At 49.6% G+C, this 23,275-nt stretch overlaps 10 protein-coding genes across 10 annotated transcripts; 5 read left to right on the plus strand and 5 right to left on the minus strand.

Moving 5' to 3' along the window:
• Positions 1-291: 291 nt before the first annotated feature.
• On the plus strand, positions 292-2,215 carry An16g07750 (hypothetical protein; the record flags this gene model as incomplete). Its single annotated transcript, XM_001398037.3, has 10 exons — positions 292-319; positions 395-559; positions 618-650; positions 745-872; positions 1,007-1,124; positions 1,208-1,388; positions 1,478-1,693; positions 1,765-1,874; positions 1,963-2,023; positions 2,077-2,215. The coding sequence occupies 10 exons, from the start codon at positions 292-294 to the stop codon at positions 2,213-2,215; spliced, it is 1,179 nt and encodes a 392-aa protein (XP_001398074.3).
• A 1,359-nt stretch (positions 2,216-3,574) lies between these two features.
• Positions 3,575-4,212, plus strand: An16g07760 (hypothetical protein; the record flags this gene model as incomplete). The annotated part of the gene is made up of 2 exons (XM_059745299.1): positions 3,575-3,866; positions 3,941-4,212. The coding sequence occupies 2 exons, from the start codon at positions 3,575-3,577 to the stop codon at positions 4,210-4,212; spliced, it is 564 nt and encodes a 187-aa protein (XP_059604897.1).
• A 1,147-nt stretch (positions 4,213-5,359) lies between these two features.
• On the plus strand, positions 5,360-6,029 carry An16g07770 (hypothetical protein; the record flags this gene model as incomplete). The annotated part of the gene is made up of 3 exons (XM_059745300.1): positions 5,360-5,379; positions 5,410-5,740; positions 5,814-6,029. 3 exons carry the CDS (start codon positions 5,360-5,362, stop codon positions 6,027-6,029), a joined length of 567 nt encoding a protein of 188 aa, XP_059604898.1.
• Positions 6,030-6,781: 752 nt separating this feature from the next.
• An16g07780 (hypothetical protein) lies at positions 6,782-7,178 on the minus strand (the record flags this gene model as incomplete). The annotated part of the gene is made up of 2 exons (XM_059745301.1): positions 6,782-7,096; positions 7,146-7,178. The coding sequence occupies 2 exons, from the start codon at positions 7,176-7,178 to the stop codon at positions 6,782-6,784; spliced, it is 348 nt and encodes a 115-aa protein (XP_059604899.1).
• Positions 7,179-10,222: 3,044 nt separating this feature from the next.
• An16g07795 (uncharacterized protein) lies at positions 10,223-12,322 on the plus strand (the record flags this gene model as incomplete). The annotated part of the gene is made up of 2 exons (XM_059745303.1): positions 10,223-10,789; positions 10,844-12,322. 2 exons carry the CDS (start codon positions 10,223-10,225, stop codon positions 12,320-12,322), a joined length of 2,046 nt encoding a protein of 681 aa, XP_059604900.1.
• A 313-nt stretch (positions 12,323-12,635) lies between these two features.
• An16g07800 (uncharacterized protein) lies at positions 12,636-14,034 on the plus strand (the record flags this gene model as incomplete). The annotated part of the gene is made up of 5 exons (XM_059745304.1): positions 12,636-12,643; positions 12,782-12,944; positions 13,123-13,566; positions 13,618-13,819; positions 13,841-14,034. 5 exons carry the CDS (start codon positions 12,636-12,638, stop codon positions 14,032-14,034), a joined length of 1,011 nt encoding a protein of 336 aa, XP_059604901.1.
• A 679-nt stretch (positions 14,035-14,713) lies between these two features.
• Positions 14,714-16,377, minus strand: An16g07810 (hypothetical protein; the record flags this gene model as incomplete). Its single annotated transcript, XM_001398043.1, has 2 exons — positions 14,714-14,929; positions 15,007-16,377. The coding sequence occupies 2 exons, from the start codon at positions 16,375-16,377 to the stop codon at positions 14,714-14,716; spliced, it is 1,587 nt and encodes a 528-aa protein (XP_001398080.1).
• A 1,372-nt stretch (positions 16,378-17,749) lies between these two features.
• An16g07820 (hypothetical protein) lies at positions 17,750-18,837 on the minus strand (the record flags this gene model as incomplete). The annotated part of the gene is made up of 4 exons (XM_059745305.1): positions 17,750-18,034; positions 18,233-18,244; positions 18,369-18,485; positions 18,613-18,837. 4 exons carry the CDS (start codon positions 18,835-18,837, stop codon positions 17,750-17,752), a joined length of 639 nt encoding a protein of 212 aa, XP_059604902.1.
• Positions 18,838-19,706: 869 nt separating this feature from the next.
• An16g07830 (hypothetical protein) lies at positions 19,707-21,422 on the minus strand (the record flags this gene model as incomplete). The annotated part of the gene is made up of 4 exons (XM_059745306.1): positions 19,707-20,615; positions 20,691-20,972; positions 21,037-21,189; positions 21,240-21,422. The coding sequence occupies 4 exons, from the start codon at positions 21,420-21,422 to the stop codon at positions 19,707-19,709; spliced, it is 1,527 nt and encodes a 508-aa protein (XP_059604903.1).
• Positions 21,423-21,974: 552 nt separating this feature from the next.
• On the minus strand, positions 21,975-23,246 carry An16g07840 (uncharacterized protein; the record flags this gene model as incomplete). The annotated part of the gene is made up of 1 exon (XM_059745307.1): positions 21,975-23,246. One exon carries the CDS (start codon positions 23,244-23,246, stop codon positions 21,975-21,977), a length of 1,272 nt encoding a protein of 423 aa, XP_059604904.1.
• Positions 23,247-23,275: the final 29 nt, after the last annotated feature.

Here is a 23,275-nt window from a genome sequence, read left to right on the forward strand (position 1 = left end):
ACCTGGAGGAGGCAGGTACCTACACGATGCATACTGCGAAAATAAGGCATAACAGAAAGACGTGATAGGGCAGCTCATGCTGGACGCATGTGATGTACCAATCCCATATCTTCATTGCGCATCGTGATTGACCGAAGATGCATCAACCTAAGCAGGGGTGCGCAAATCGGAGAAGGAATGAATGGGAAAAAAGCTGGCTGTCTCGGAACGAATGCGGAGCATCCAATGACCGTCCAAAGTAAGGACCCTCTGTACTCTAACCGTAGTAGCGGAACATAAGTGCGAGCCAGAATGGGGGCCACAATCTATGCTGGAGTGGGTGGGACGTAGTCGTCGACTTGAAATCTGGACCTGGAAAAAATCTCTGATTTGCTTTCTCGCGCCCATGTCGCAGGTCCTCCGGAATCCGGAGAAGGCTTCCGACCGACAGAAGAAAGTACTACTACGTTAGAACTCGAACTAGGACAGCACAAGTCTGTGGTGGGGATTGAGCAGCGTGATGGATGGCATCGCGCCGACTGCCAGGCTTGTAGTCGACCACTTCAAGAAGACATGCCCGGTCGGAACCTAATCTGGCGAATGCCCCGAGCGACTATTAAGTCAGTGCATTTGATCAGCGACTGACCCAAGATCTTGTCCCGCGGGATCTGGTTTAGTGTCGATTCGAATTGATTATTACCCGGATCTCCGAATGGGCGAGTGTCCTTGCGCTCAAATTTGAGCCAGTTCTGGTGCTGGGCGGAGTCGCTCTTCGTCCTGCCGGATACGCGGCATCTACAGTCTGGTATGGTAATCATGCATCCATCCGTGGATTCGCCGTGATCGACGACAAAGTCCCCAAGGGTACGGTGCAACCGTCAAGTGGCTGCCATGTCCGCGGATGATCATGGGTCGCAGGGATCGGTCCCTCCTCTGCATGACTCCAAGCAGAATCCGGAAGGACCTGATGAAAGTAGTATGTAGATGATATCCGCCCAGAAAGGTAGTCAGTTGTGATGTCCAACAGCATCCATTCCCCTCTCTATCCAAGGCAGTCCGACCCCTCTTCCGTGTAACCTCGAGTGAAGCTGGTGGAAAACTAAGTAGCTCTTCCGCTAAGATCATTGGCTCCTTCAGCCGGATAAGTGAGTAATAAAAACAAACCTTGATTAGCTTCCAGGTGCAATTTGTCTGCATGGCGAGTGTTACATGGGCTTCGCGTGTGCAGGTTACACCCTAAGACAAATGCCCAGGATCAAACGAACAACAATGATCAATCAATCACACCTGGATAAACTTTCCCTGACTGCGAAGAGAAGTAGCACGTCGTGTCTCTCCCTCTCTATCTCTGCCCCTCTCTGCCCGACCTCCCAAGCCAGGGGACTCGGTTTTCGACATATCCTGACTGGGTAACACCGAGAGGAAGGCTAATTGTCAGATGATGACCAGGTTCGTCGACACCGATCGACACAAGTTTGCTAGGATGAGAAGGGGTCAGTGAGGAGTTATTGGTCCATGTCCGGTCTGTGCATACGGCTCCTGTTGGGTCTTTGGACAAGATGAGTGAATCGCGGGGTCCTCGGCCATGCATGAAGAGTGATGGTCGCCGAAAAGGATCCCGCGAGTACAAGGCCATTCTCTATTACTCTCCCCCCCTTGTCTGGCACCAATGGCTTACTGAGCGGCCTGCAGATATCGACCTTAGCTGCAGAATGTGAAAAGCCATGTAAGCCATCCTAGATCGACATGACACCAGTCTCGTAGAAGGAATCGAGCGATCAGAAGTATGCTATGGCTATTAGCAGACGGCAATGGCGCTACATCCCAAGAATTCATGATTCGTGACAGCTCCACTGGGAGCTTGGGAGCAGCAGCAGACAAATTGGCAGGGAGGGGTAACCATACCCACAGCTAGCAGGGCCACGATTCCAGAACCAACTTGAGTCCCTTCCTCTGATTATTGTTATTGTTCGTATTTTCCAGGATCGCCGCAGGGGGAATCTGTGTGTCAGCCTGAGCGTGGAATCCACGTACTGCTTCAAGTGTGACCCAGCTCCCGATTACGTTTAGTCTATAATGTTGGAGGTTAAGTTCCAGGATGCATAAATCCCAGGATACCTCGTCTCGAAGAGCGAATATCCGATCTGTGTCGCCCCAAGAGGGAAGACATAGAGTGAGTGTGAATGTGGAGAGAGTCAGTCACCCAGAGAAAGGTCTGGACCAGACAGCCAGATAGACAGACACCCATCCCCTCTTCCATTCTCCACTACCCAGAAAGGTACCCAGAAAGTTGAGTGGAGCACGATCCATCCAAAGTAACAAAGTACTCTTTCTAGTCATCAGGCACCTCATCTTCCATCCCGACACCAACTTCCTAAAACCTCCATGTACCTAACCTTCCCAAAGCGGTATATAGTCGTGCCAATCAGCAAGAAGAGCTCGCTTAAGCACTTAGCACTTAAGTAATTAATTACCAAGTTAGTTTCTAGTTAGGTATCTAGTAATTCCCAACAAATCTGTTAGCTGTCAATCATAATTCCTAAACGACGCAAGTTAATATATTCAAGCAATATAGATTGATTAAGTGACCCATCCGAGGGGCACCATTAGGGTCGTGAATTCGCCATGCCAAGTACTACGCTAATTTCTTTCCCCGGCCTCCCCGGGACCGTAGTACGGGCACTGGATCTACTAGTTCGCATGCCGAGCTCTCCCTTGGAGACTGGTCGTGGATTTTCGTTGGTCCTTCCTTACGGCCCCCAGGATAGGGGGGATTGACTGGTGAGGGGATGTAGATTAATGGACGGAGGGAAGTCGTCAGGGGAACGTGGAGTAGTCTTTGTCTTTGTCTGTCTCGTTAAGAGTAAACTACTATCTGTCTATCCAGCTATTTTTTCTGGTTAGTCAGGTCTGAATGATAAGTTAGTTAGTTAGGTGAATGTTACTTAGTCAATTATTATACCGGGGTTCTCCCGTGCGGGCACAATGTCAGGGGTTATTTGAAATACCCAACATTAGGCCGACACCCCCATGAAATGCTCGTTTATTTAATCTACTTAGTCTGATTGACTTACATTGTTGCCGACAAGACATCCACAACACCGAGCGCTTATCAGTCCGTGGGTGTGCGGAGGAGTAAAAAGAAAAAGGGACGAGAAATACAGTATAACAGGACGGACCACAACTTTAGGGAAAAAAGCGTTATCATTTCCACCCACCTCCCCAAAAAAATCATTAGAGTAAAAAAACTACTAGCTAGTAGCTTCCCAACGGCTTGATAATCCGGATGCTGCAAGCGCTTACTTCTGGTCCGTAAGGTTTCCACGCAAGTCGATGCTCGGGACGAAGAAAAAGAAAAGAAATCCGAATAAAAGTAAAAAGTGTAATGGCTGTCATGATCCCTGCCATCCCCAAAATAGCAGTCCTACGGAAGCATCGCATTTGTTTCAAGTTGGTTTCATGGGCGGCAAGAATGTTGTTCTGGAAGCCCTTTTCCTGATCTCCTACTGGCGACCGTAGGGAAAGACAGTGCCAGAGGTTAGAATCCCAGCGCTTATGTTTGGGCGAATGCAAGCACCAGCACACATATTAGTGCATGCAGCTAAGCAGGACTAGTCCCAACATCATAAAAATATCCACAAAGCGCTGCCATTGCCCGACACCTGCTAATTCACTAGCTAATAAGCTGCTGTCTATCTATAGTCTAGCATATCTAGCACCATACAGTCGGGCGCTTGTTTGGGACTGCGACAGTGTCTCTTGGGCTTTTAGTGTGCCGCCACGAGACGAGGCCAAGGAAGATAATAATGGAATCCTTTGTGTGACTTACTTTACCCAAGCACGATGGCAGGCGAGGGACGATTCCTTGCATCCTCCGCAACGCCGAGGTAATCTAATCGTTCGTAAAATTTGGGGCCAAAATTCAAGCCATCCCATATACTCCGTATTGATGATCCATCAGTCATCTGTCGTCGCGACAACAATGATGGGGCACCCCCTGGAAAAATTGGCACCTGCCAACTGGGACCCGACACAAAAGTGACATGCGAAACAGTCTCTCTAAAAAGTGGGGTGCAGTGGAGACTCGGCCACGATCCGTCGGAACGCCATGATGGATGTGTCACTTCCGTATCCGAGTGTAACTATACCAGCCAGACTGCGTCCAGGATGTATTCTCAGCCGTCTAGAAAATCAGATTCTAAACTTAGTGCTGCATTTGATGCAAAGATCTAGGGCTTCTTTTCCAGGATGGTGTACCTTACAGGCGCACCGTGTTGTTTCTAATTCTGTATGCCTGCAGCAGCATCCGGGGATATCGGAAGCTGTTGATAAGATAGTAGGAGTAATACTACAGAGTAGTAGTAGTAGTACTACTACTGTGTTAGCCGTGTTGGCCCATTCATGCTTCCTGATTGGTGTGGCTCGTGTGGGCGCTTAAGACACATTACTTGATGGAGAGCGTGGAATCCTAAGAATAGCCGATCTGAGTCTTTTCACCACCGAATAATGTGGTCAAGTTGATATCTTTCAATTAGTGGCCGGTCGATCATTTCCTCGATGAGTCGAATACCAATCATTTCCCCTTGACAATAGAAACTTTTTTTTCCCTTTCGTACGTGTGTGTTTTGAGTCTGACACATGGGAGCAGGGATTATTCCCTCCGTCGAGTTGACATTTTGGGCGCACCTCGAAATAAGGCTTAGCGAACCCCTCAATGTCAATCCCTGGGGATGTCTGGAACTACCTGTCACCTTAAGTTTTCGATGATCAGGGATGCTCCTTGAAAGGCAGCTTTGCACGGAAATGCTCCAGACTGTTTTCCCCTTACTACTTGTGTTGGTGTAATTATGTGTAATTATTTTAAGCTGGCTGCAGGATACTAAAATCAGAAATAAGCCGTTAGTGTCAGCGAGACAGGAGACACAGAGTGTGATGGCCCTTCCCTGCCGTACCGAAAGAGCGTCTCCAGAATAAGGGACTGTCAGCATGGGAAAGTTTTGGAATCTCATCTGGATCAATTAAGTTACACGCATCAGCATATTTACGTGGTCTGCCACGTGCGAAAACATTGGGTGGGATTCGGGTGTCGTATTACCCTCGTGTACGGAAAGGCTCAGTACGTGGAGCCCCTGAGTGCACGCCCATGTCAGCTTTTATTGTATTTCCTGAGTAATACGTGATTACTTGCTGTCCACCGACGCTCCATGATAAATGGTGCTCGCTTTTCTGTATCAAGCAAATGGTGTCTCTTGTCGCACATAAGGTCATGTAATCTGTTGTGGGTCAGTTCAAATTATTAGGATCATGGAGGCACGCGACCGGAGTAATATCCCCTACCCATAATACTGTAGAATATTGATAGAGTCCAGACTGGTGGTGCATGTTAGTACCCAAAGCTAGGTAGGAGTTACAGGATTCTGGAACATCTAGAATACCCTGTCAGCAAATCAGTGAAACGAAGCCACAATATTGGGACTTCCAGAAAGGTGAGGGATGGAAGAGAAAGGAGGAAAAGGAAGCAAAACATGCCCCACCAGAGAGGCATTTGTCGCTGTGCAACAATATTGGGGCTGGTTTTCAACACATTCTAGAATTCCGCGGCGTGTTGCACGGTGTTTCTCCATACAATCCTTGTGGAATAGTTTATACCGACGCAACCGGCCACGGAGCTGATCCGTCGCACATTAATGAGCCAAACTTAGCAACATTGCTCTCGAAATCTCGTCTGCAAAAAGTTTCGGCTATGGGTCAGTTCTACCGTGTGCGACGACACTGTTTTCTGGCCGAGACGACATGTGGATAAACTATGACATAGGGAGAGAGCCACATCACAGGATGCCACAGCGCGACCCGAGGGAGCGGTGAAAGAGAGGAGCAGGATGCTGCGCCTCACTTCGATCAGTCCTCATCGCGGCTTTAGCGCACGGGGATCTTCCAATGGAAAGTGCGGTAAGATCCGCCCGGTGACACACGATGAAAGTATTAAGATGTGGCTCAACCAAACATGTGGCGCTAAGGTCGGGTCGGGAACTCCGTCCTCACCGACTTAGCGTCTCTTCTCTTGCGCCCCCTTCGGAGAAGAGCGTCGGGTGTGTGCGTTCGTCACTGGTGTTCAAATTCTTCGAACCCAACCGCTTGCATTCTACATCTGCATACTGCGCCAAACCCGCTTCTGAGGCTTGATGACAAGGGGGGAAGGGAGAGTTCACTGCCTTGTAAATTGTCAATTTCGAAGCGTTTTGCGTGCCAAGTGTTGCTCTAGGCCCACAATATCTTGTCATTCGTGTAGATATCCTCCTTTGTGGAGGATAATCAGGATGTGAGGGGCTTATTCAAGGGACTTTTTAATACAAAATAATAGGCACAGATCAGTCCGGTCGTTCCTTTGTCCTTTGTTACTTCTGTATTGTGGTCGTACGGAGTGTGGAAGGGTATGTAACAACGCTACTCAGCCTTGCATGAGCCACAATAGACCCACTCAACCTGGCAGCCACGATGTCATTATTCTCATGTTTGACTCGCGTTCCATACCGGTTTGATTGAAATGGGAAGAATGAAGCGACAGCTTCGTGGGATTAAGCCAAGGCATGTCATCATCCTTTTGACAGCCATACTTTTCCGAAGGTGAACGTGCGATGGACCGTCGTGTCTCCCAAACGTGCTCGGCGTATTTGGGAACGAGACTATTGAAATCTATAATATCTTACACTATAGACAAGTCGGAGGTTGCTCGCCCACTCCCCAATCTCTCTCTCGAAGGAGGGGAGCAAAAAAATGTGCGGCTCTGTCTGTATCGAAAACCCTAGTCCCGTGTTCGTCCTGTTTGGGCAAGATGATTGTCCTCGCCCGACGCCCTAAATGAGAATCGTCTTCCCGTCTGGGACAATCTCGGAAGTCTGATTGGATCGAAGAGGGTCGTCGGTCCATGACGCTTCATTTGCCCGTCGTGAGCTGCCGACCAATCGTTCCGATCGCTGGAAAATGCACGTTTCTGAAAGGGGTGTTGTAAGGGGAGTGGAGCTGAGCTAAGATCGTCAAGAGGACCCATGAGGTCGGCGACTTGAGTGATGGGTGTTCGGAACTGGCGGCCACGGCCCAGATCCAGTTGCTTAGTTTGCTGCTAGTCAGTCCTCCCCCGTCCCTCCTGGATTGAGGACGATCTGAACCACATTGACGGGACGAAGGAAGCGTCCCGCCATAGGAATTTTTATTATTTTCACGGCTTGAGGGAAAGAATGGCAGATCGACCACTGACGGTAGAAATGATTACCCTTAAACTTTCAAAACGTCTGCTTTCTCTGCGGTGTGTGTTAAGCCAATGACACATTCATTCGTCTGGATTCCTCCATGAGGATTCGGCTACTGCTGGGGTAGATACTAAATGGTTGGACGCGCACTACTAAGCGGATAGGTCACCGAGGACTAAAAGTTGCCCAGTCCGTATCCCCGTGATGGTGTAGCCACTAGCCTATGAAACGTAGCAATTATCCGCTCGCAGGAGGTCACGTCGTCTACTGAATAGCATTGAGGAGGGGGAAAGAAAATCTTTTTGCCACCATCTTATCAGGAACAATGGCCGTGCCTTGATTAGCAGCAATGCGGAGGAAGGGAAATAAACAAATATTCAACCGCTAAAACTGCTACGTAACCGACAAGGTTTGGTAGATAGTCAAATGGGCTACCGACAAATTAATGCCAAGTTTTCAACCGAGGATGGACGTGTGCCACTACGGACTTGCCGATGACACCTGCGGATACGAATGTCAGGAATGCACGGGGTACGGCGACCCCGTAGTAGGCATCCAGGCCTCCAGATCGTTAGCTCTTAGTATCGTCCTTAACCTATACTCATCTAGTCTATTACGATCGATTGCTCAGATACTTGGGTTCCAGACACCTCCAGAGGATTGTGTTTCAGACTTGACTACTACTAATTGAGAAGTAATTTTGTATCTGAAGCGAAATAATGGTATGATACGGGCCCGCCAATCCCCCAAGTTCAACAGTAGTACCTTACATGCAGGAGTTGCGAAAGAAGAAACCCCACGGACAGGCATGGATAAATTCATCCAATAAAAATCCATAGAGGCGAGATAAACAAATAAAAAATTCAAGGGAGTAATAAAAGGGAGAGGGGATGTACGGAATCTCGGAAAAGAGCGTGTCGATTAAGATTCTGATAGGGCCCAAATTTCAAGGGCGATTGTATGAGATGCTTGCTAGAGGTTAGTAGCTGTGGAGGCTTTGACAAAAGTTTGGGCGGCCGTGGAGTGGATCGCAGATGCGGTTCCCTTATTACTGTTTTAGGTAATCCTCGGGGAGGACTTGGGTATCGAGCATCTCCGAATTTTACTGTATTATTGGGGTTGTAACGATCCCTCCTCCGATTGCAAGTAGATAAGCACATACAGAAACGGATAAGAAGATTGTTGGCTGAAACAGGAAAGAGGCAAGAAGGAGAAAAATAAAAGGCATAGAACAGATTAATAATTGTTTACAGTGGTGTATAAGGGAAATCGAATGAAAACAACCAAACATAATAATCGACAAGATTATTTTCTGATAGAGGAAAAGAGAAAAAGCAACGACGAAAGGGAAAAGTGAGCATTTGAATCTATCCTTACGACATTATTCGTGAGCAGATCACTTAAAATGAAAATGACTAAGAGGAAATTAAAGGAAAATAAAATGAGAAAGGGAAAAAAAAAAAAAAAAAAGAAAATCCAAATAGAATCGGGAAAAAAGGAAAAGAAATTTCCAAGCAACTGAAGTTATCCTGCAAGTGAACCCTCCGGCTGGCAGTGCAGGATGATGCATGATGGCTAGTGGTAATACTTATTTTCGTACACTGACTTGACCCGACTAGCAGTACGGCGTATCGAGGTGCTAATAATAATACCACATACCTACCACTTGGTTTAGGCCCGGTTCACTGCCTGCCCCTGCTCGCCCGGCATCTCCACCTTTGCAGTTCTACCTACTAGCAGCACTACCCCTGTTCCTTTTTATTATTATTTTTTTTTTCCTCTTTCCCTTTTCTTTTTCTTTTTTACTTTTTGTTTTATTTTATTTTGATTTATTTCTTTTCTTTTTCATTCCTCCACTCTGGTTAGTTAGTGGTTCAGTTAGTGATCCTTCCCTCCCCACCACCCACCACCCACTAACCATCATCATCACCTCCATCATCATCATCATCGGCATCACTCACCCACACCCACAATCCACCCCAGTCCGTTTGGAACCGCGCTAAACACTAGGCTCTCCTGCTCCCCTGTCGCGATGGTGCACGCAGACCCCCCGCCCCAGTAGTCATAGTAGTCGGGCGATGGGCTCGACTCTTACTTTTTAGTGTGGTTTTTTCTTAGTTCGTCCGTAGTTGGTCAATCCCAGTTCAGTCTAAATATCCACTGCGTAAAGTCCTACACACTGCGACTCATAGGGCCAGCAATCATATAACATTTATCTATGCTTTTACTCCCTCCTTCCCCCTCCATCTGATCTTCCTCTTCCATCCTCATTCCACATTCCTCTTCTCCCTCACATACGGGTCGGGCCTTGGTGAAGCTGTTGAGACAACTCGCCCATTACCATTACAAAAGTGATATCCTTACCTACTTTGTTCCTCCTCTTCCTCTTCCTCTGCCTCTGCACTGCCCTTCTCTTGCTTCCTCCACGCAGTGTCCCACCTACCTTCTTTTATTTTTATTACCTTTCAGAGATCCCATTGCTTTGCATTTCATCATCTTCCCTCTGCTACTTGCGGTGTTAAACTTTTGCTGCCTCTTCTGCCTTCCCAGCGCCCCAAGATTCGGATCTGCAAGTGACAAAATACTTCGTCGCCTTGCAGTTGGTGGATTCAAATACCGAGCTTTTAGACACGTTCTTCCAAGCTCCCTCTTTTGTCTTCTATAGGGAAATTCCCCGAACCTCGTTGGAGCTTGCTTGTGTCTCGTCACTACTACTAGGCTCCCGCTAAATACCAGGACTATCAGGGCGATAGATAGTAGGTTCCCCGAGCGGGCCGTTCCCAATCTTTGAACTCAATAACCTTCTCTCCCAAGCCCCCGGGTCCAAGGGAGCCCTGCCGGACATTATTTCCATGCCATTGATTGAGACATCAGATTGCTAACGCTCATCATGTTGCAGATCGATTGCATCCCTCCTTCTCTTCTTCTACATTAACCCTCGCATCCTCCCACCTGGAACCCAAGGAAACGAGCCAACCACTGCACGGAGCGTGGGCATGCAATCTCACGCAGACACTTCCGACTTCGTACTATTCCCTACCCACTTCACCGGTGACAACAAAATGCTGGCCCTGGATTCGTCCAGACAGCAGCATCCCCCGTACTTCCAGTCCTACCCCATGGATCCTAGTACCTTTATCGATCCTCTTGCCTTCCATGTGGACGATCTAGGTTTCAGCCAGACCCACGACCAATCCGGTGTACCCCAGTCCTCCAACTACGGTACGCCGCCTATCTACTCCGAGTCTTTCTCGGACGCCAATAAAGCTGCTGGATTTCCACCTATGCCCGCCACTCCCCCGTCCCTCCCTTATTCTTCCGATCACTTCATTCCTGGACTTTCTACTGCGTCCGGTCCTTCCGTTGCCAGCGCCTCCTCGTCCGCCATCGGATCGCCCAATACGGGTTCTGCGCATGCTATCTCGGAAGACTGGGTCCAGACAACGAATGGCTTGGGGCTTCCCGCCGCGGTCATGAGTGACTACTTCCCCAATGAGTATTTTGGCAACACGCTGGACTCGGAGGGTTTCTACCAGCAGAAATGCCCAGAAAACTTTGTTGGTGTGTTCCAACGTCCAGATTCGATACACTGTCCTGCGACCTCTGCTGACCACTAGGCCACCTCAGACCCTTCTGTTATACAGCCAATGCTACAGCAGCATCCCATCAACCCCCCTACCATCTCGTTCCCCGAACAGCCTGATTATGTCGTATCGCAAAGCGCGTTTCTGCCCCAATCCCCTGACCCTTCCCACCTCCATCCCTCGGAGAGCTACGCTGCGAACCAATCATTCGCACAGCACCCCAGTCTTGTGCCGACCTCTTCCCCTTCCATGGCTCCTGCCCTACCCCAGTCACGACGTGCTTCCTCTTATGACCGGAGGTCATCGGTCTCCTCGGTTCAGTCCCAGCGCTCTCATCCAAGCCCGGCTGCCAGTAATGCAGAGTCCGACGATGACACCAAGGAAAAGGGACGATGCCCTTTCCCGGAGTGCAGACGTGTTTTCAAGGATCTCAAGGCTCACATCCTGACACACCAGTCAGAGAGACCCGAAAAGTGCCCCATCGTCACCTGCGAATACCATATCAAGGGTTTCGCCCGCAAGTATGACAAGAACCGTCATACTCTTACTCACTACAAAGGAACGATGGTTTGCGGCTTCTGCCCGGGGTCTGGGTCGCCCGCCGAGAAGAGCTTCAACAGGGCGGACGTCTTCAAGCGCCACTTGACATCAGTGCATGGCGTCGAACAGACACCACCTAACTGCCGGAAGAGAAGTCCAACTGCAGCGGCAAGCAAGGGGACATCTAGCTACAGCCCCGATGCGACTGGCAAGTGCTCAACTTGCTCCATTACGTTCAGTAACGCACAGGACTTCTACGAGCATCTGGACGACTGTGTGCTTCGGGTTGTGCAACAGGAAGAGCCCAGCGAGGCCATCAACCAGAAGCTGCTTTCTGAAGTCGATGCTGACGAGGAGGTGCAAAAGACGATGGAGAAACATAACTTGAACGACACGGCTGGCACCGTCGACATATACAACGACGAATATGATGATGACGATGATGACGCTTACGAATATTCGAACCTACGTTCGGGCAAAGGCCCCCTGAAGAGCACCAAGGGATCAGGGGCGGTGGCCCGTCCTATCTTGGGCGTCAACAACGCAGTCACAAAGGGTTCGTCCAATGCCAATGCTAAGATGCGTGCGACTACATCCAAGCGACGCAACAACCGTGATCGTTACCCTCAGTCCTGGGGTTGCCCTAGCAGCAGCATCAAAACGAAGAAGCGTGTCCTATGTGTCTTTGATGGGCAGCGCCGTCTGTGGAAGGACGAGATGATGCTTGACAATGAGTTCGAAGTCCGCGTCAAACTTCCGGGTGGTGCAGGAGATGGCACCAACCGGGAAGCTTACGTGACTGACTTGGACGTCGAGACATTGAAGCGTGCTGAGGGTGTTCTTAGTGCCAATGACGAAGAACGCGGCCCTTGGGTCGACAACCAGTCCACCCAGCTCATTGGACAACCGGCCGTTCTCCTCCCTGATACGTACCGGCCGCATGATGCCGAGCCCATGGACATGACCTACTAAGTCCGGAGGAAGACAGGACCCCATCTCCATCCATTCCCTTCATTTTGTTCGATTCTGACATGTCATATTTTGCATATCGTGGGTTTTGCATTTGTGGCATGACGAGAGCGATTTGTTTATTTGTGTTCGACCAGTTTTATCTTGATACCACCGTTCTGCAGATTTTCTTGCTTTATTGATGGGCACCCATGGAGGCTGCGCCCGTGGTCCTGTAATAATATCCCTTATGTTACTTGTGCTTGGCTATGGATTGGGCGTTTGGGCAACTAAAACGAGAATTATCTTGAAATGCGGGTCATATCCTACTTGAAAAATGGGAAGGTGAATTTCTCAAAATGTAAAATTCGCGTTTGAGAGCAGACATAAATCATCACATCTTTTTTGAGCAGCGTGAACAAGGTTTCAGCAACAGGGAGTGTAGATGTGAATAGATCGATCTATCTATCTATCTATCCGTAGTCGGGCCGGCCAGCGATCGGAGTCTTCTGCCCGCCTTTTGCCCCACACTTTCCCCTTCCCGCAGGTGTCGCATGGCGATTGCCTTCCTGATCAACAACCCAACCCAACTCACACACGCCCTCGCAAGATGCAGTTGGGTCTCTCGGAAAGCCTGTCTTCCCTGGTAAGCAGGAGATTTGTTGCTGCCAGAGATGCCGGTCACTTAATCTTCTCCTCGACGCATCTTGCGACCGTCCACACGTCAAACATACCGGTAACTAAGCCACTCCATCTCCGCGGCACACACACACACGCCCTCTCCGACTCCAGCTTACTGACTTTCCCCCCCTTTCGCTGTCTAGTATCAAGTTCGCTATTGTCCAGCTCTTGCGAAGAAACCAACAGGCGCCCCTAAGCCTGACAAGGGCCCCAGTGGACCGAAACCCGATCCCTTCCAAGATCCGTCTCCCGACCTTCTCCTCGCTCAGATTCCTCGCGAGAACCCGTCGCACGTGCTGGTCTTGAACAAATTCCCTGTAATACCGAATCACTTCATTCTTGCTACAAAGGCGTGGCAATCGCAGACAGACCTCCTCGACAAGGAAGATCTAGAAGCCGCATATGCCTGTATCAAAGCATGGGCCGAGGGAAGTCACGCAGAGGGCCAAGGGAGCAAGAAACTCTTTGCCTTCTTCAATTCTGGCGACGAGAGCGGTGCAAGTCAACCCCATAGACATTTGCAGTTTCTTCCTGTCGAGGCCATGGCGCAGGGTGACTCCCAAAACTGGCAGCCCCTGATTGACGCCGTGGCTCGGCAACCTACATCCAGCGGGTCTGGTTACCAACATTTGGCTCAGGTGCCTTTTGCGCATTTTGCACGTCCCTTGCCATCAAACCCCTCCAGTGAGGCTCTCCATCAGATCTACCTGTCTTTGTACAGAGCGGCAGTAGCAACGGCAAAGGGAGACCTCAGTGACGCCGGCCAAGTCACTGGTCCTGCCACCATTAGTTACAATCTTGCTATGACTGAGACAACCATGATGATCTGCCCGAGGCGGAGTGAAAGTGCCCGTATTTTAGTTGATTCAACAGCATCTGTAGATGTTGCTGAGGCGGGCGTTGTCGCACTTAACGGCACAGTCCTTGCTGGTACCCTGATGGTCAAGGCTGAGGCCGAATGGGACGAGTTGCGTCGGAATCCCACTTCGCTACATAATGTGCTTGCAGCTATTGGATATCCTCAACCAGATTCGCGGGAAGTTTCTTTGTTGTAGACCGATATGTGCAGCGATATAATTTCAATGGTTAGATATTTTGCAATATAAATAATAACTAGAAGTGATCAAGCGCCTTTGCGGCAGACTTTTGTAGTAGTAGATATACGAGGAGAGTCACTAGTATAGTATCCTGTAAGACTTAGTCTGTATGGTTTGATGTTCAGGAGTGTTGAACGCCCGTCGAACTAGCATGTCTCAGTAGGAACTACTACTTTTCTAGGTCCGAGTAGGCTCAAGGCTAGACAATCTGCCCACGACGTATCAGCTTACACACACAAATGAAATGCTAGTTAGTTAGTTATCAATCCAGTCTTCAGATAGGAAGAAGCTAATCACGTGGTGAGGCTGTATCTGGAAGTCGCGATGGCAGCCTCTTCTTTACTAGTCTTTTACTAATTCCCTCCTGAACTACGTTGATAACCCCCCGGACTGACCACTATTGTATGCTCATTCCATGACACTCCTAGTCCTCTCGGACAATGTGGATTTCTATCTTACTGGGAGAAAAGGCAAAGAACGGAGACGAGTCTGCTTCGATATCGCCTTCCCCAACACTTCACTTGTTCACTGATCGCTCCCTCACAACAAGTAAGTGCTTCTTTTTTGCAAAACATGAGTCCATTCAACGCCAAAGTTTCTCGGACAGTCAGTCTAACAATTTATTCTCCAGTCAACGTTAGATCTTCACGCCATGGACTTCGCACCACTTCTTCTTGCAGGTTGCATTCCCGAAATGATAGGACCCCCCATGGGTCCTGATGTACTGAGCCACCCTCTTCCAAGAAACCTTTGGTAATTGGTTGTCAATCTGGGCCCAGCAGAAGGAGTAATGGCCATGTTCCTGGTCCGTGGCTTCCGACAACACGTTTACCGCCTCACAAAGAAGGCGAATCTACAGTGATCAGTACCCATTTTTCTTTTCAAGAACCACCAGGAGGAAAGTTGGAGCAACCGGGACAGGTGACTTACGTCGTTTTGATGCCATTGTGGCTTCCTCACGCGTTGCTCCTTAGACTTTGTCAACGTGCGGAATCTGCCACGGAGAGTCGACTCGGCCTCCTTGAACCCGCCAATCCTTTTGATATCCTTATACGACAACCCACGGGGCTTACATTCAATCAAGAATGCGTTTCTCTTGTCACGGAGACATGTAAGTGGCCTGCCAAGCAGCTTCCCCTGATTGATGGGGCCTATGTCACTGGGATTCGGTAGCGGCCAAGGCTCATTAAGTCTATAACGACTCTTATGGTACTGGTAGGAACCGTCATTACATCCTTGGCTGGCTGCACGCCCACTTCCGATCGAAAGCATGGCTGGACAATCAGTCCTTTTCGAAGCCCACGGGAATAACAGGGACTGGGCAGCGTTTGAACCGTCATTCTCGACTATGGAGGGATCCAAATGAATGTTTGCCGCGTCAAGCTGAGCCAATGCGCTGTTGATTTCTCCGTAAAACTGCGCCTCGCCCGAAAGATTCACTGTATCCCATAAGGATCGATCGTAACCAGGACCCTCACTGAATGAGTCTGATACGTGATGTTCCTGTGCAGCTATCATTGAATACGATGTGCTAACTGCAGCAAGAATGTTATCTGCAGTTGGTGTTGGAATTTCAAGCCATGGCCTTGGGGACACAGATGATGCGACATTTTCCGCGCTTGTCCATTCCGCTTCATGAGGAGAAGGCTCACTTCCCTGAGATATACATGCATCGAGGATGGTTATGGGTGCCCTGCGTGGTGTTGTCCCCTCTGCTATCAGGGATGAGGCGGTCTCGCTGATCGCAAAGAGGTCATTGATATCATCGGTCTGGTGATATGTATCAGAAGCAGCATCGCTAGAATAAAGATCACAATCGACGATTGATGTCTGTGGGGCGTCTGCATTGGCAGCAAGAGCCTCGAACTGGCTGCCATCCTCGACTTTGATGAAGTGCATTTCTTGTGGCTTGTTATCATGATGAGTCTGCCCTTCATGTCGGAAGTGAAACCCGTGTGCTGCTGCTGCGGTTCTTCCAGATTCGAAGGCTGAGTAACAGCTTGGATAACAATAAGGGCACCCTATCTGGGGCAGGGTTTGCATCGTCGTGTCGTTGCTCGTCATCCCGGTGAAGTGTGTAGAAAGGCGCTCGTCTTTCTCCATAAGTTGGTGTGTCTGTTCGCCTTCAAGATGTATCACAGGGAGCTTTGAGGTGGTGTCTTGCCAGGTAGAGGATCTTGCAAGGGGGAGTGATCCGCGGTCGTCTAGGAAGAAGAGATGGGAACGAAAGTTCGACGCATTAAAGCTTTCCTCAACGGCAACAGCCTTTAGGTCTTCTGAACCGATCAGGACGCGCAGCATGGCTTTAAACGGAAACCAATATCTTCTTGCTCTCTTCACCGCTACTATCTCCTATGCTCTGGATAGACGTTGGGCAAATACTATGCATTGGATCCTGGTGTATGTACGCTGTCAGGCTACTAGGGCACCTGCAGGGACTGTTGTGGCTGCTCAGTACACCAAGATCTATATGGAGGGGTTTCACTTTCTCGGATGACTCACCAATAAGGGTCGAGTATTGATAAATCTGCGATTGTTTAATTTTCCAGATTGGGTTGCAGAGAACCAATGACTGAAGGTCTCGAGATCAGACAGGCTTTCCCTGAAGGCAACACGACTGAGCGGTGGAGGAAGTAATGAGCACAAGGTGCCTCTGACAGTGTGGTTCTCGTTCTCTCTCCAGTTGCTCGATGACCGAATGAGTGATGTTTCTTCTTTTCCGCCACAGATGGAATGGCAATGATGTCTCAGAAGCCTAGCCTCTTAGGCAATAATTGGCGTTCGAGAAGCAGCTGGACAGGGTTCATGGAACTCACGGTTCGCTCTATGAGAGGCGATGTCTTATCCAACGGAAGACGTAGAGGGCTGTATCCGTCCCCAGGAAAAGGTGTCAAGACAAAACACAGCGCTCGAGGACAAAAGAGGTTTGACTCGAGAACACCGGAGCCCTTTAACATCGATATCAAGCCATATCGATGACTCTTTCACACCCTCGCACTTCAGGCCCCTGGATTACCGGCTACCATGTTCCGATATGGCTTGAACTGTTCGCATCCCCGGGAGCTTAACCCTTGTTCTTTACAATGTTATATCGCCTTCGAACGCTATAAGATGCTGATCGAGGCACTATACCCTTTTCTGTTCCAAAAGGGCATGGGTATTACGGAACAATATCAATCACGGCGCATGGTTCGGTTTAGCATAATCTCACAATCTCCCGTAACGATCAGTTAACCCCTTCTTTTGCAATGGGCCGCGCATAGCCCCAGACGATCCTTGGAAGAAGAGCCATCTTCTGTGGCGCAGAAGATAGATTCAAAGCGAAGGGGAACTCACCGTGCTGGCGTTCAGACGATGTTGACTTGGTGTGGTTGTTTTGCAGCAGCGAGCGCCATTCGGGTAACCACATAGGGCTTTGTTCGCACATCCGCTTTATCCTACTATCCTCAGGCGACGCGTTGGCTGCGACCTATACCAAAGGATCCAGAACATCTATTGCCTCCAAGGAATGGTACGTTTGGCCGGACGGCTCGGAAAGCTCCCGTTCGGATCTGCAGGTCTTATTTTCTCCGCCATTGGCTCGACAGACATGCTTTATCTGACTGCTTTATTTTGCCCTAACTTCTGCGGACCTTTTAAACCCGCACTACCGCAATCAAACTGCATATGCAGATCATTCCCATCCTTCACGTATCCACCAGAGCTCAGGCAACTGCACATTACCTAGGGCATATGTATTCTGAAGATCAAAAGTGCCGCAGAGTCTCTTCCCATGAAGACCAGTTGCAACGGAGCAAATAGCAAGTCGGAGAAAGAAGTGTCTGTGTTGGTCCTGCACAATAAGGTTTTCCAATTCACCGCTTGATTCCATCCACATACACTGCACCCCGGCTTTTACCGGGTCTAGCAAGCCCCAAACGCTTCTGCATCCGTCATTGTGCAAATCAGACGTGCCCATCTATCATTGCAAAGCAGTGGGCGCAAATGTCGGTCGGGAAATAAGCTTAACTTACTCTTCGAGCCAAATGTCGGACGGGTCTCCGGTTTGCTCTCTAGACCCCAGATAAGTGAAGTCCGGCTCGAGAGGTCAGTAGAATCTGCATGAGCCATTTCTTTCGGACATCCAAACCGGTGACAGGGTACTTCTGGAACTTACATCATACGGCACCTACATATACATTTTTCTCATCTCACGGTACTTTCTGAGCTCGACTTTCCTACTGTCGTCTCGCACAATGCAAGACAAGGCAAACAATCCATGATCAAGAACAAAAGAAAAAGCAAAGACAAACCACACTCAAAACCCCCTGATCCCTACCATTGTCAGGATTTCCTTTCCCCGCACGATCATTGCTTCGCTCCGTGTGGCTCATTGCCGATCTATCGTGTGCACTGTATGTTTGCACTTGCTGGAAATCCTATGTATAGCCTTTGTGGGTCTCCTCCCCCGGACACCATCCCCAAGCATGTGCACATGTACACGCGTACATGTGTGTACGTGTGCACGGGCCAAGAATAGACATTTTCGTGACGTACCGGGGGATGGGGGATGGAATACGATGGTGGCAGCATTAATCTCCTCCATAGGCAGGGGAGCCCACCAGCCTGCACAAGGTCAGAATAAGAAGGCAAGAAAGAAAGAAAGTACTGACCTGGCCTGGCCTGGTCTAGCCTAACGCACTGAGAGTTGCACACACGCACACCTTCCCTGCGGAAATCCCGGATGTTGGGTAGAAACGGTGACACCGTCGGGATGAGCATGTTTCACGGGTTTCACCCACACCCTGTTCTTTTTCGCTGAGAGACTAGACCAGTCCAGCACGGTCCACTCACCACGTATCCTTGAGAAACAAACCGGAAGGAAGAAAAAAAAAATGTACTAAAAGAAGGAATCATTTAAGGAGACACAGAGCGGGGGATGGTGGCGGTGGGGGTCTGAGCGTAGGCCCTTATATTCATAACAAAAGACTATAATGACTATTATTTTGGGATCCTCCTGCAAATTCCCGGGATGAGCATGCAGAGGACTAGCTCAGATTGATGGGGCAATTTGAAGAAATTCGGAGAAATAACAAAAAGAACTACAGTAGGGACTGTGCACACTAAGGAAGCAAGTAGGGAAGGAAGACGGCAGTAGTCTTTCTCTTATGTCTCTTCCCGCTGCAGCTGCCGTCGTTCCGGTTTGCTAACGACGGGCCTTCCTGCTGCTGCTGTCTTGCGGCAATGGCGTGCCTGTCTTCTTTGAAATCCGTTGTTCAAGTTCACGTGCATTGTGCGAATCATGGCTCTCATCTGCTTGCAGTTTGTTTTTCTGTTTTTTTTGCTGTACATGGCCGTGCCAGGAAAATTCTGGCTGGCCGAGCCATGAATGAAAGCCTTCGTTCCTACTGGGAGCTCGGGAACTAATTTATTATTTCCACATGTATGTATGCTAGAACCCTGCGCGGGTGTCGGTAGATGACAGTTCCATCCCTCAACAGCCAGGCAATCCATTGCCCTATGCAAACCGGACAGAGGGTTAGGTCGTCGCAGACCCCCGTTGGCCGCCCTTTTTCTCCGGCCCTTGACATAACAATAAACTTGTACAGGGGATGATGGTTCATGCAGGAATGATAAGTAAAGAATGGGGTCTACCAGGGTGAATTCAGGGTAATTCGCTTTCCTGCGTCCGTCCGCCGTAGCTTTGGTACCGGTCCAAAAGCCGGTCCATCAGCAGCACTATTACTTTCGTCAGCAGATGGATCTAGGTATTCCTTCCGTCCCCGATGCATGGCTGGTAGCTCACCCATGAATAATGCAAGAGTAAACGCGTATAATATGGCGGGGGATGTCATGAAAGAATAGACAAGCGGAAAGTGATCAGAGAAGCTCACTAGGCTTCCAAGGAGTATACCAAGGGACACGCGGGCCGCTGCACTGATGCCAATACATCTGCGGAGTGTGTGGCGACGCGCTAATAGTACAAAAGCACCAAAGAACATCATGGAGAGTGATGCCACGGCAAAGTAGTATACATAGACGAATTCTAGGAGGGCCATATACCCTCTCAGCAGCTGCTCGCTACTCAAGCGGCCAGGATCAGGGTGGTTCGAAGGCATGATCCGCATGGTGGAGAACAGCGCCGCAGTTACATTCCCTACCAGGTCACTGAGCATGTCTCGGGCGATGGGGACTTGGCCCGTCCGACGGGAGGGACAAAGCGGGTGATTGGGGAGATCATCCAAGATCCGGGAAATTGTAACCTGTTCGTTTACGGCCCCTCGGCTATAGTCGATCTCCATATCCGCAATGGTGGTTCGAAGAATTCGAATGGCGTAGTCGGGTCTGGGCCGTGGATCTTCACAAGCCCACAAAATGGTTTCTGCTAGGTACCGGAGTTTTAATGTGATGTCCAGACTCAAGGCAAGGATCTGAGACCCTTCAAGGAGGAGAATGAGGACCACATGGAACGGGAAATGTAGCTGAGCCCATATCTGCTGAGAGTATTTGCCCAGAACGCGTCGCGGAGAAAGGTCGAAATACGCTTGCCACAAGAAGTACTGAGATTGACAAGTTAGGTTCCGACTGGGAACGAACTGAACAATGAGTGGGTCAGGCAATCATCGGGGCCATACCACACTAGTTGTGACGCCTAGGATATGAACAAACGACCACTTCGTCCAACCGCCAGGGCCTACTGTCCGATTGACAAGCCTAGTGACAGATATGACACCTTCGCCGATTATGATCAGAGTTAGAAGGCCCATTCTTGTATTGAGATGGGTATCTTGGAGTCCAATCCCGGGTGTGGCGCTTGAAGTTCCCATAACTACCCACATCTCGACCCCAAATAGAACAAACCAAACGGTCCAAATATAGGGGTTGACTCCTTCACGAGGACGGAAGGCATAATACATCTACAGCAAGTCAGTTTGACACTGGTACGAGCTAACCGATGGTTGTCTGCCTTGGGTAGCTTACCAGGAGGTAGGTCAGACTTGAGACAGATTGCATCCCGGCAATAATAAATACACCCCTAGCTGCAGGCATCATACGCCGTCGAAGAAATACGGCGTTAACAGTGTATTGCAAGGCAAGTAAGAGTCGACTGCCACCGAGAATAAGGCTCAGGGACTGGAAAGCCCAGACATTTTCTGGCTGAACACGGGTGGTGAACCGTGTACCTGCCGATGCAAATCCAACCATAGCAGCCAGTTGGATGGCCTTGCAAATTCGCTCGAAGATCGAGTCTCGCGCGAAGCGGATATCAAATAGTGTGACTTGGAGCCAGGTAAACCAGATGATCCCGAGGAAGCCAATGTAGGCCCACAAAGCTGGCATGCAGTATCAGATTGTGATAAAACCATGTTGAAGAGCTGGTATACCTTCTACATTGTTGATTTCATGTGTAGCCGTGAAGGTCGAGAGATTTGCGACGAAGAACAAGTCAAAGAACAGCTCAATGGGTGTTGCCTCGGATTGTTGACGGAGATGCGGAAGGTCTCCATCCTTATCGTCAATTGGCGACTCAATGAACGCAATGACACTACGCTGCCTATTAAAGTTAAGAAACCATTCAAATACCATTTCTCCTCAACGATGGTTCAACTTACTGCGTGGCTGCTCTAGCACGCCTATCTCTACTCGACGGTTGGCCAAACCAGGACTTGAAGGGAATTGGTATCATAATGATTGGGCCTTAGGGAAACTAGACAACTAAACGATGGGTATCATGAAATATGAAGTAAGAACAGTCCAGGTCGATGGACGTCGAGAAATTGGCGTGGTCGATCGTTTGCGACACGAGGAGCAATTGGTAATTGTCTCGGAAAGAGCGATGGTGATGCTCTTGTCAGGGACTTCAAAGCGGCAGCCAGCGCAGATCGCACGGAAGGCGTCAATGAAGCATTCGTAGAGCATCAAGGCTCCTCATGGTCAGAGTTATTTGCAGATGCTGTCACCGAATTTCCAAGACCCTCCAAGCCTCGCGAATTCGCCATCTCATCGGCTGTAGATAGGTTCCCATCCGAGCCAGGAGTGATCCCAGCCTCCTGCTTGAGCTTCTCGTAATTATCTCCGGCTTCTTTGATTAGAGCCTGGATTTCCACTTCCCGAACAGCTATGTCAGCCTTCTCCTTTCTCAGTTCTTCCATGCGGTCGATCATCTGAGTCTTTGACTTCTCCAGGACCGCCAAGTTCATACGCAAACGCTCAAGCGAGTTCGACAGACGGGGTAACGAGGTCATCTTGGGCGGAGTGCGTGGACGGTCAATAGGGTCTCTGCTAACACCCATAGCAGCTCGCGCCTGGCTGGCGTCGTACGCTGCTTTTTCCTCCAAGTCCGAATCATCATCATCCGACAAGCCTTCGGCATCATCAATGAGTTCACGCATTTCTTCCCGCTGTTTTCGCTTTTGCTCTTTCTCTGCTTTTCTCCCAAGGGATATCCGTCCGTCTTCGACGAACTCGTCAAAGCCTTCTGCGAAATCTTCATCATCACGAACGAGCCTCGTATCCTCTCGCCGCGCCTGAAGATCCCAGTTGTCCTCGTCCATATCGTCCTCGAGGGAAATGAAGTCTTTCTCAGTGGACAGAGCGGCTTCCTCCTTCGCTAACCGTGCTCTTCGGGCTTTCTTTTCTCTAATCTCTGCTTCGCTGGGAATAGCAGCGGGCGTCGAGACCTTCATGACCTCACCAAACTTTGCAGCCACATCAATTGTCTTTTCCGTCTCATCCTCAGCTGCAGGCTTCGGTGTAGAGGGCGTCGAATTTCGAAGCTCTTTCAAATATTCGTCGCTGTAACTCGGCCTATCCTGCTCTGGTCCTACCCGGAGGGGAATCTGACCACCTGCGCCGGACGGAGTCAAGGACCGCTGGAATGCGCTCTTCTCTATAGCCCGTTTCGCGAGGCCAGGTCGTTTGGGAATGACAACTTCGCTTTCCTGGTCGTCATCGTCCGCCATCGAGGTACTGCCGGGGCCGAACGAAAGGCGCATCTTGGATTTTTGCTTCGTTTTAGAAGTCGGAGGGCGTTTGACAACAGGTCCAGAGTCTACCAGCTCTCCATCAGTATATTCATCGCGTAAAAATGAGCTGGATCGCAGATACCAACCTTGCTCGTCGGCGTCATTTTCCTCATCTTCGCCACCAATTTTGCGCGGCTTTCGACGATTTGCAAATTGAGAACTCATTGTGAAGGTGTATGAAAAGACTCGGTAAG

The sequence above is a fragment of the Aspergillus niger genome (assembly GCF_000002855.4).
Source record: "Aspergillus niger supercontig An16".
Taxonomy (NCBI): domain Eukaryota; kingdom Fungi; phylum Ascomycota; class Eurotiomycetes; order Eurotiales; family Aspergillaceae; genus Aspergillus; species Aspergillus niger.